General features: G+C 42.6%; 1 protein-coding gene across 2 annotated transcripts; it reads right to left on the bottom strand.

The window, feature by feature from the left end:
- Nucleotides 1–582: 582 nt before the first annotated feature.
- On the bottom strand, nucleotides 583–8,876 carry nfe2l2b (nfe2 like bZIP transcription factor 2b). Of its 2 annotated transcripts, XM_077015576.1 has the most exons (6): nucleotides 8,562–8,876; nucleotides 8,061–8,226; nucleotides 4,807–5,058; nucleotides 4,076–4,135; nucleotides 3,838–3,942; nucleotides 583–3,499 (listed from the first exon to the last, which is right to left on the bottom strand). In XM_077015576.1, the coding sequence occupies exons 2-6, from the start codon at nucleotides 8,121–8,123 to the stop codon at nucleotides 2,144–2,146; spliced, it is 1,836 nt and encodes a 611-aa protein (XP_076871691.1). In that variant the 5' UTR covers nucleotides 8,124–8,226; nucleotides 8,562–8,876; the 3' UTR covers nucleotides 583–2,143. The 2 variants fall into 2 exon arrangements, with proteins under 2 accessions (XP_076871691.1, XP_076871692.1); XM_077015577.1 differs by lacking the exon at nucleotides 4,076–4,135 and having other exon boundaries at nucleotides 8,562–8,873.
- Nucleotides 8,877–12,469: the final 3,593 nt, after the last annotated feature.

Below are 12,469 nucleotides of genomic sequence, written 5' to 3'. Positions count from 1 at the left end.
TGTGCATTACTTCAAATGTAAATGCTAGGGGGTGGGGGGTTGAATTGTTTTCTAGAAATTACCATCACAGTCTGCATTTCAGCCTTCGCTGAACCAAATTATTGATTTTATAATGATTCTACATTTGTTGTCAACAAATGAAATGAACCTCAATGTATTAACTTTCAAGAGTACTACCTTTAAGACACCTGTCAATACCTGATGCTTTATTTATGGTTAATTAACAGATTAGGTGCTGTTCTGGACTTTAATAAACTTTCATATTAAATTACAGACAATTGCAAATCTACATCCTATGATTAGCTTTAATTTGCCTAGAAAAGGGGCCTATTTGAAATGGTTTTAGTAATTGCAGTGATACTGAGGAAATAGTGATTAAGGTATTGAATGTCCACTAGAGGGCTTACTTACGTTCAGTGTTAAGTGACGTGTGAAACCTGCTTTTATGTCTACAGATTACTTTCCCCTTTTTAGATGTGAAACACCTCAAGGTATTGGCTTTTGCTCATTTACTCACGCCTAGAGTGAAAATAATATTCTCCACAAGACCACACCGTTAGTGCTGAAAACAACAACCAATGATACCATGACCTTGTTTGAATTTTATTTGGAAGGGTGCTATGGTTTGGTGATGTATAAACCATCTGGCATAAGAGTTATGAGAAGCAGTAATATGTTGATATTATGGCATATATTCCTATGGACATGTGACACGTCAGTGTCAAGCCACAAAGTCTTTTTAATGACAATGAAGTTAAAGATAAAGACCTTCGTCAGACCACCTGCCTGACGTAAAGAAAAGCCACATAGACATCAGTCACAGCTCAAACATTCTCAGTCTTTATTTTGATAAGAGGAGATGCAAGATTATCAGGCCATACAGCCAGAATGAAGCTCAGATTAAGGTTGTTGCATGATGAATCCTGCAAACACATGTTCCTAAATGTCCTGTCCAGTAAAGAGGAAAACATATCACCTTTGCTTCATGCATAGTTACACAACGTTCATACGAGCTTCAGGGAGGCACGTGTTGATGTAATACACATTCTTTCTGTGTGTATTTAACTGGGCGTGTACGTGTCATTCTGTGTTCTATCCACCCGTGCACACACACAGCAGGATGGTTGATCCAGCCTGTTCACAAGGCGTGAAATTGAGACACAGGCACTAAGTGGACTGGGTTTTTTTTTTTTGAGCCGATAACATGTGCGTTCAGTGTGACACAGGTGACCATCATGTCTGTGGTGAGTTTGTGGCTACAGCAGCAGACTCCAGCATCTTTGTTGTACTGTGATCTGTAAGTCTGGCTGTTATCTTGAACGATTATGTGGGTGTGTTTATGCTTGTTTGCCTATGTGTAAGATTACTCTCCCATTACTGTTATGCTGTTATTGATCTTCATATAGAAATGTTTGGGCTGTCAAAGGTTCTCGCATTACCGTAATGCTGTTGCATACATTTTGGTAAGTTTATATTCAGTGTTCCTGACCATAAACTGGTTCTCCCTTTTGTGAAGTGTGCCAGTGTCTCTACGTACATTTGTTCCTATGTTGGGTGTGTAGAATCGAAGTGTTGTGCCATGGCAGGTTTTCATGTTAAGGGCGTGTGGCAGCCTGTGTTTTCCTCTGATGGTTCACGTGTGGCAGCCTGTGTTTTCCTCTGGTGGTTCACGTGTGGGAGCCTGTGTTTTCCTCTGGTGGTTCACGTGTGGGAGCCTGTGTTCTCCTCTGGTGGTTCACGTGTGGGAGCCTGTGTTCTCCTCTGGTGGTTCACGTGTGGGAGCCTGTGTTCTCCTCTGGTGGTTCACGTGTGGGAGCCTGTGTTCTCCTCTGGTGGTTCACGTGTGGGAGCCTGTGTTCTCCTCTGGTGGTTCACGTGTGGGAGCCTGTGTTCTCCTCTGGTGGTTCACGTGTGGGAGCCTGTGTTCTCCTCTGGTGGTTCACGTGTGGGAGCCTGTGTTCTCCTCTGGTGGTTCACGTGTGGGAGCCTGTGTTTTCCTCTGGTGGTTCACGTGTGGGAGCCTGTGTTTTCCTCTGGTGGTTCACGTGTGGGAGCCTGTGTTCTCCTCTGGTGGTTCATGTGTGGGAGCCTGTGTTTTCCTCTGGTGGTTCATGTGTGGGAGCCTGTGTTCTCCTCTGGTGGTTCACGTGTGGGAGCCTGTGTTCTCCTCTGGTGGTTCACATGTGGGAGTCTGTGTTTTCCTCTGGTAGTTCACGTTTGTTTTGCGTGGCAACAAGTAGACATATCCATCACTGCTGTGCTGTAGTGTGTACTCCTTGGGGCTATAAGGATTCCCACACTCATCCCTCAGCTGGGAGAACACCTCACAGTATAGCTTCCTGAGCTTCTGCTTGGTGTCACGCAGAGCTTTGACGTGGTTCTCTCTTTCTCTCTTCCTCGATTTGCTCTGCTCTCTGAGAGCCTCCACCTCGGCCTCTAGATCCACCATTTTATCTTGCTTTCTTTTTCGACAGCTCTGGGCGGCCATTTTGTTTTTGCCCCGTCTGCGAATGTCCCTTATAAGGCTGAGCTGAGCCTGACTGAGCTCGTTAGCGCCAACAGCCTCGTTAAAGGCGTCCACCGACAGGCCAACAATGTCGTCCATGCTGAGCGGGAGTTGCAGGGCTTGGGCGTTCTGCTCATCTTGAAAGGTGCGTCGGTTACGGTGACCACGGCGAGCTGGCAGGCATGTCTGGGCGTCCATTTTGGCTCTGGGCGATGGGTCGGTGCCGACCGGATGCTGAGAGGGGTCAGAGAATGGTGCCGGGTGTGAGGGGTTTGGAGTTAGTTGTTGTGGGATGGCCTCTGTTCCACATGGCTGAGAATGTGACTGCACTTCCTCTGCATCTGAGAGGAGGGACCAATCAAACAGCTCTGTGTGATATGACTGGATGCACCTTCTGTCCTCCGATTGGCTGGTGTTAAATGTGTCATCTCCATTTAGGGAAGTGTCTAGGTTTACATGTTCTATAGAGTTTTTAAGGTGGAATGTGGTTGTGCCATCCACAAGACATGAAAGGTTGTGTGAGGAGTCTTTTTGTGTAAATTCATCTCGACAGGGCATGTGTGCAGGTGTTGCCGTCCTCGTACGGTCTGGGCAAACTTCTCTCTGTGTATGGAAGTTGAAGATCTCTTCACAAGCTGTTAAATTGATGTGATTTAGGTTATCCGGTGGACTGGAGCATATATTTGTGTCTAGAAAGGACTGTGCGAGTTCCTCTGAACCAGAAAACGTTTGCTTGAATTGAGACGTGTCAGGCAGTGACTGTGTTAATGGTGGGGCTAACTCATTAAGGTCGGCTATTAAGGTGTGTCTGTGCATCTGCATGATCTCAGCAGAGCCAGCGTGTGGGGGCTCGAGTGCCATGGCGCCAGAAACAGGACCTGTTTCGGTGTTCCTGTGTGGTTCAGGCGCCAAGTAGTTGTTATTCTCCCTAGGTTCCACTAGGGGTGCACATGGGCTTTCAGGAATGTGGGCCGCTAAGACATCCAGATAATACTGAACATGAAAGGAACAAAATGCTGTATTAATATAAAATTACAATCACAAATTCACCAAAACGAACTAAAAACGAATACCTAGTAGATATTATAACTATTATATACTGTTGAGCTTGCTTTGCAAACTGATGCTTAACCCTAACCCTAACCCTAACCCTATTACAATTATTATTGTAGTCTACTAAACTGCAGAATATTTTCTAAAACTAAATAAAGGGCTTCTTTCCAACAGTATAAAAATGCACACAAAACAACAGCAACATCTTTATAATCAAAAACAACATCCAATCCAACACTGTTTTGATTAGAGCTTTACTAACAAGTGTGCGGGTATACCTGTAAATCAGGCAGGGGCTGGCTGGACGCCTTCTCTTTCATAGCAGCTGGCTTCTTGGCAAAAAGCAATGCAGACAGCAGAGGGTTCTGGGTAAGGGGAGATCCCTGTGAACACGGTGTAGAAAGACAACTGAAGGAAGTGTGTGTGTAGAGGAACACTGCCCACTCAAATCTTTGTTTTCTGTGTGTGTGTGTGTGTGTGTGTGTGTGTGTGTGTTCATGTGTCAATATTGTGCACCTTGCCACAGAATGAGGATTCAGCCATGAATCCCATATATGTGTTGGAGTTTTCAGCTCTCTGAAATGTAAAAAGGTGATTAAGCTCTGTGTGCGTGTGTGGTGTGTGTGTGTATGCGTGTGTGCGTGTGGTGTGTTTGTGCGTGTGGTGTGTGGTGTGTGTGTGGTTGATGGCGTGTGAGCAGAGCTTGGAAAGCATTTCAGAAAATGTAAGGTATCATATCACTTTATCCAGAATTCTTTTTGGCAAACATTTTATAAATCATTTTGTGAACAACTTCTTAATTTTTATTTGAAATGTCACGGACCTCTGTTCTTTACTCGTTTTTACAACAAGAATTACAACAAAACAAATATTAAAGTTTAGTCCCTTTTAGGACATTTTCAGCTTATTTGATCTTATCTTATTAATGTTCACAATGTCCAACTAAATCCACTCCAGAGAGTTACAGGGCTTCAAATCACTACAAATATATGCAATATAAAAAATAATAATGTAATTATAGTGAAGTATGTTTACTGCTAAGCTAAATTCAGGTGATACTCAACACAGTTAATGAGGTCTGTAAACCCCCAGATCCGAGTGGGTTCTGATCTTATGTTATTTTCCCTCCGAGAAAGACGTGACACAGAAGAGGAGTGAGAGCTGTATAGAGATGGGTATAGCAATGCGTGCACACACACACACACACACACACACACACACACACACACTAGGTGCATACGAAGTACCTGAGAGGTTTGCGATACACAGTCAGGCACGACCTCCCTGGTCTCCTGCTCCCATTTCCCGAGCGTTAGCAGGACTCCAAGCCCCTCCCCCTCTCTTCCAAGCCCCTCCCCCTCTCTTCTCCAGCTCTCCTCTTCCTGCTCCCTCATTTGCTGCGTCTCCCCAGCCCACTCGTGAAAGGAGACACGGATCTCCTCCCACTCTACGCCCTGGCCAATGTCCTGCTGCCTCAAGCTGTCAATCAAACGGATTTCCTAGAAGAGGAGAGAAAGAGAGCGAGGGATCTGTCATGCACTGCTTTTGTGTTTGAGGCTACATGACGACACATGCCACCCTACCGTTGGCATCAGGACTAAATCCTCCGCACACACCCTCACTCACCACAGGACGTACGGAGACGAGGGCACCGTGCTGTGGGTGTTTGCTCCAGCATATTCACTCATTCTCTTGTTTTTCACTCGGCTGAGACTCACAGTTAACTAAATGAAGTATGTGGCCTTCACTGCAGAAACCCCTCACGGGTTCTTATTCCATCAGGTTGTGTAATTAAGCAGCGACTGGCGCCCTGATGATTACTGTGCTCATGGCAGTGTGACGCTTCCCTTCTCTACCATGGTTTTATTGCCCAGGTCAATGTGGTCAAGAGTGATAATGGAAATAGGGGAAAAGCCACAAACTACAGAGCACCAAACTACATACATAAAGTATTAAATGAATAAACAGTTACAGTTTTGAGTTTATCAAAGCAAATTGTCTTTATGTTGGAAAAGAGAATAAGTATTAAGTGTACTGTTGTACAATCAAACCCACACCTGCAGTAATATTCAGTGTTGGAATATTCAAATGGACAATTTATGCTATAGAATGCAGACTTTTAGAACTATTTTTATATGCTGTAAATAAAAGACTAATGTGTACCTTTTATTTTAACGTGCATTTTGTTCATTTATTTTCATATATTGGTTGCAATACAGAACGTCTCCCAGCAGCTGTGGCTAAAAAACACGGATCGTGGTATATCACTACCTCACTACTTCTTCAGGTATAGCACTACCTCACTACTTCTTCAGGTATAGCACTACCTCACTACTTCTTCAGGTATAGCACTACCTCACTACTTCTTCAGGTATAGCACTACCTCACTACTTCTTCAGGTATAGCACTACCTCACTACTTCTTCAGGTATAGCACTACCTCACTACTTCTTCAGGTATAGCACTACCTCACTACTTCTTCAGGTATAGCACTACCTCACTACTTCTTCAGGTATAGCACTACCTCACTACTTCTTCAGGTATAGCACTACCTCACTACTTCTTCAGGTATAGCACTACCTCACTACTTCTTCAGGTATAGCACTACCTCACTACTTCTTCAGGTATAGCACTACCTCACTACTTCTTCAGGTATAGCACTACCTCACTACTTCTTCAGGTATAGCACTACCTCACTACTTCTTCAGGTATAGCACTACCTCACTACTTCTTCAGGTATAGCACTACCTCACTACTTCTTCAGGTATAGCACTACCTCACTACTTCTTCAGGTATAGCACTACCTCACTACTTCTTCAGGTATAGCACTACCTCACTACTTCTTCAGGTATAGCACTACCTCACTACTTCTTCAGGTATAGCACTACCTCACTACTTCTTCAGGTATAGCACTACCTCACTACTTCTTCAGGTATAGCACTACCTCACTACTTCTTCAGGTATAGCACTACCTCACTACTTCTTCAGGTATAGCACTACCTCACTACTTCTTCAGGTATAGCACTACCTCACTACTTCTTCAGGTATAGCACTACCTCACTACTTCTTCAGGTATAGCACTACCTCACTACTTCTTCAGGTATAGCACTACCTCACTACTTCTTCAGGTATAGCACTACCTCACTACTTCTTTAGGTATAGCACTACCTCACTACTTCTTTAGGTATAGCACTACCTCACTACTTCTTTAGGTATAGCACTACCTCACTACTTCTTTAGGTATAGCACTACCTCACTACTTCTTTAGGTATAGCACTACCTCACTACTTCTTTAGGTATAGCACTACCTCACTACTTCTTTAGGTATAGCACTACCTCACTACTTCTTTAGGTATAGCACTACCTCACTACTTCTTCAGGTATAGCACTACCTCACTACTTCTTCAGGCATAGCACTACCTCACTACTTCTTTAGGTATAGCACTACCTCACTACTTCTTTAGGTATAGCACTACCTCACTACTTCTTTAGGTATAGCACTACCTCACTACTTCTTTAGGTATAGCACTACCTCACTACTTCTTTAGGTATAGCACTACCTCACTACTACTTTAGGTATAGCACTACCTCACTACTACTTCAGGTATAGCACTACCTCACTACTACTTCAGGTATAGCACTACCTCACTACTACTTCAGGTATAGCACTACCTCACTACTACTTCAGGTATAGCACTACCTCACTACTACTTCAGGTATAGCACTACCTCACTACTACTTCAGGTATAGCACTACCTCACTACTTCTTCAGGTATAGCACTACCTCACTACTACTTCAGGTATAGCACTACCTCACTACTACTTCAGGTATAGCACTACCTCACTACTTCTTCAGGTATAGCACTACCTCACTACTTCTTCAGGTATAGCACTACCTCACTACTACTTCAGGTATAGCACTACCTCACTACTACTTCAGGTATAGCACTACCTCACTACTACTTCAGGTATAGCACTACCTCACTACTTCTTCAGGTATAGCACTACCTCACTACTTCAGGTATATCACTACCTCACTACTTCAGGTATAGCACTACCTCACTACTTCAGGTATCACTACTTCAGGAAATGAACAGGACAAAACTGTAGGCAACACTAGGTCGACAGGGCCCCAAACAATGGACGACATATTATTAAAAACATTTTTCAGTTTAGGTCATTGTGGAAAACTGAAAGGTACTGATACGTAACTAAGAAGTAGGTTAGAATTGGTTGTTAATGGAGCCAATTACTTGCAACTCTATACATATTACATAAACACACAAACAAACAATCACGTATTTATTTTCACTTTATAAGTAGCAAATGTAAGCTTGACTATTTCTAAAGCACTAAGCTTGTGTCCACTGCTATTACACAAATACGAGTGCATATCACTTCCAAATGCACTAGCTACGATAATCGGCTGCATTCACAAGACCCTCAGCGGTCACTCGCAGACCAACATGTCACCTGTAGCCGGTGTGGTGTTAGTGTCTCACCTGTTCACGTGGCAGTAGTGCCCACGCACCTTCGCTCGCTTTCATTGCGTAATTGTGAAACATCAACTGTTGGTGTTAATACTCCGGCGGGGTCCCGGCGTGCGCCCTCAGGTTCAACACCAAACCATCCAACACCAAGCCAGTCCACGAGCCGCACTGGGAGGTTCTGAAGGTGAAATACACGCAATGCGCTTTAGCCCCGCCCCGTTAGGAAGAACCAATGAAATGTTGTTACAAGGCGAGGAGCGCCACCCGTCGCAATGTGGCATCATCCATTAGTGTCTTTCCCCTTGCCCCGTTTGTATTTACTTATTTGGCTCATCAGGTTAAGGGAAAATTGGGAAACGCTGAAAATAAACATTCACAGTACATTATTATTTATTAATAACGTGTTTGAAACTGTGTTACATACGGTATCCTGTAAGGAAGACGCCTTAATTTCAAGTACAAACAAACATTTGCTTTAATGACGACTTATACACCGGTGTGTGAAGAACGTACCTCATTCTGCTTTGTAGAAAATGCTACCGCAAGGCAAACAACTGTGAAAGGTTTCTGAGCGCGTTCACGAGAAGCCTACACGTTCACGTTTGGCAGCTCCACGTCGACATTCCTTTAGTTTCGGCCCCGTACCGGGGGTCCTGCGGTACTGCAAACCCAAAACGGGGTACAGACGAGGAAGTAAGAGGACGTGTGCGATAATCTACCATGAGACTCGATATCACTTCAGATTCGCTCTAAATTTACAGTCGTGTGTGGCTGTCCTGTTTACGTTTGTGGGGGAGATGCACTAAACTAAGTTTGAAGCTTCTAAGAAGTGGAGACTCCGCTATGTCTACATGTGTGTTCTATCAGGTTGGTGCTGGGCTGATTTAATGCAAACGAAATGTTTCTTAAATATACAAGCTCTTAAAATAAAAAAACGACTTTGTGGTAGGCTTGGAACAAAGCCTGGATAATGTAGTTTCTCTCTGCACGTTCACCTGGTGGACTACATTATTTTACCTTTTTTAAGATGAACAACTTCTCACAGTGTTGTAGACATACGGTGAACATATCGTTAAAAATATTTTAAGGCTTAACTTTAGAAGGCCTATACATGCACATGTTTCTCAAGAAAGTTATCTGATACGAAACATAGATTATGTCCAATTGTACAAAACACTTTCAAAGTGTAATTTATAGAGTTATTTAAAGAATAATTTATCTAGTCGACCTTATTGATGGTAATGTGGAACATGTCTGAAACATTCAAGCTAGAAGACTAAACATTGTGTTATTTCCTAGGGACTAGATGAACCAGTTGTGAGCGTGTTTCAACCAATCAAATTACAAATTACTGATTGAACTCTACCTGCCATATACATATGCAACATTAAAATATAATGTGACATACACATGCACACACACGAAAGGCTCTGCAGGCAAAGTTCTGTGGTCCACTCTGACCGTGTGAGTGTGTGGTCAGTGCATTACAGAACTTTGCTTTTAGGGTTGCAGCCATCAGAGAGCACACACCCATAAAGTCGGCGCCAGTGCTGGTTTTGCACACTTTGCTGTGTTGCTCCAGCTAACTTTGCTGACTACTGGTAATGACAGCTTATTTGCTGACATACAAATACCATGGAGATCGCCTGGACGATATTACAAAACTGGAAAACCTGCAGCAGAAATGAAGGTGCAGTTTTTCATCACATTTGACTACATTTGGACAAGTTAATGGTGTTATAATGAATAAATTAACAAAAAAGTGACCCATTGGTTATACATAGTGCTTGTGTATTTGAGAGTACACTAAAATACTACCAATATGTGGCACTAATAGAATTAATGAGGCATAATATATTAATGTGTGATATCAATATGACAGTATGATTGTTACGTTGGCATTAATCTGTTAAGTGGAGAGGAGAGGAATTTATATAGGATTGTTAGTATTAAAACAACTGAAGGGTTGTTAGTGAGGAGTATTAAACTAACTGAAGGGTCTTTGGGGACTAGTGTTAAACCAACTGAAGGGTGTTAGTGAGGAGTATTAAAACAACGGTTCCCACATTTATACAAAGCAGTCCTATCTGTCGCTACATATGGGCACTGAGATCAGTTTTTGTGAAACAAGTGCCCCCTAGTGGCCACAGTGTTACATAACATTATTAGAAATATATCGATGGCATGTTACAACTAAAGGAATGCTAAGGCATACAGATATAGATATCACACCTTTGGTGTAGTTTCGACTTTTCAGTGAACACGTCTCTTGTTTGCCCAGTTTCTGAAAGATCTTCTGTTGTAGTTAATTATGATTGTTGTGACAGTAGTATTCAAAAACATGCTAGAACATATGTACATCACACTTGACTAAACTGCAATGGATTTCCATCTGATTTGTATTTTGGACTGTAACGATGTTTTTATAACATAACATCCCGGGTTCTTTTTTGTGACTTTAAATAAAAGTTTTAAAAAACATTCCAAAATTTATGATTTCACCATCAAACTCTTTCACAAACGGATGTTAAAAGTAATTGGATTTAATATCCTGCTGGCTTTGGTCATATTGATCTTTTTGGTGTTTTTTAAATAGTTAAGCTTAATACGAGAAACAGGGGACGAGATCCCGAACTAGTATGCGTACAACCACTTAGTTTAATACAAACCTAATGAATTCAGCAAGAACGTAGCAGGAAATCTCACGTCATGTGTGACGTCACTAGTGCAGGCTGCGCTCGTGTCTCCACACCGAAAGCGATAAAATCGCTCTCCGTCGCCGAGTCGCCAGCATCGCGTCGCGTGGGGGCGTGTCCAACATCAGCTTGCATGCAGCACGTGACAGATATGCAAATCACGTTTTTAAAGCAGGACGCAGTATTTATTTTAATCTATTGATTACAGGACACACGATTATAAATGAGTGCGTGTATAAAACATAGTGTGTGTATAAAACACATATAGTATATAAACCTAAAATGTTTATGTATTTTTTTTACTTTTTACCCCAGACCCGAAGATCAAACAGGAATTTAAAAAATCATAACCAATAATAGGGTATACGCTAATTTATTGCAAATGTTTTTTAACAAATCAACAGTATTCCCTCCAAAAATAAACATTTTGTACTGTAAATAAACAGGGACACATCGTAAAGTGCGGGACATCCAGAGACATTGGAGGAGAGACTCTCCTCCATTTTTGCAATCGGAACAAATAATCAGTAGGAACCAAAGTCAGAGGTGCGGTTTCGGAGGAGGGTGCAAACATATTTTCTGATTGGTAGTCGCCGCCGCGCGTCACTGCTCATTTGCATAAAGTTGAGCCAAGCTCAACTTGTTCGCGTCGCTCGAATCGCTCACTTCGCGTCGCGCCGCGTCGCGCCGCTGGGTGTCGCTCACTCTCATTGAAAATGAATGACTTCCGGTCGCCGTGTCGCTCTCGTCGCTAACAATTTACACTCGCCACATATATATGATGTACAAATGATGCAATACGTGCAATAAAGGAAAAAAAATCATTAAAGTGCCGTTCCAGAATAACAAGTGAGAAGTATTTTAAACTTTGATTTAAAAATGTCTAAAGTCATGGCTCTTCTAGTGTTTTTATTCAGCTACTTTTGTGCAAGAATGGCATATACTTCTGTTTAAAGAGCTTCTCCGTGCAGTTTACGCCTTCTTTTGGCAGATCTGTTAAGATGATTTGCTGCAGTAAAAATTGATTGACAGCTAACTCTGGCTGATAATTGGCTTAATAAAAATTGATTGACAACGAAAGTCTAGTATCTGATTGGCTGCAGTCGAAAATGATTGACACATGCTCCGTCCTTTACCCACGCCCACCGGGGCTCCGGCCTGCAGCATGAGCTACGTGTCCTGTAATGGGTCTGATAGCTCCCCCTTTTGGTGTAAAACGAGAAGTGTGTATATGTCCTGCCCTTCTCCGTGTAGCTGCACTTTGGAGTTTGTGTCCGGACACGAATAGTTCAGGTATATTCTGAAGCGTAACTTACAAGATCGTGGCTCTTAGGTATCCTCTCATCAATTATATAATCATAGTATTTAGTTTCGTCTAGTCCATATGTAATCAGTTTGTTACTAATAGCTAATGACACTGTCTATCCAAATCATGTTTGTCAGCGGCAAAGATCAACAACAGGCCCAGAATTTGTCTAATTAAAATCAGATGACACAACCACATGCGTCATGTGTAATGACGTGAGTGAACGTCTTACAGAAGAGACTGTCCAAAAAAAACCCTGTAGAAACGGTCACGAAACGCGATGTAGTCTTCTAAGATCCTCTGGGTGGCGACATAACCCCGCAGGCAAGCAGCCCGATGGTTCAGATGTTCTACAAGGGCTCAAACGTATAAGTACTGCCATAGCCGAAAGTGTTGGCACCACTGAATTTATTTCCTGA

Source organism: Brachyhypopomus gauderio, chromosome 8, assembly GCF_052324685.1.
Source record: "Brachyhypopomus gauderio isolate BG-103 chromosome 8, BGAUD_0.2, whole genome shotgun sequence".
NCBI classification, from domain to species: domain Eukaryota; kingdom Metazoa; phylum Chordata; class Actinopteri; order Gymnotiformes; family Hypopomidae; genus Brachyhypopomus; species Brachyhypopomus gauderio.
Note: the sequence above shows the minus strand (reverse complement) of the source record. Positions and strands in the feature narration are given on the sequence as shown.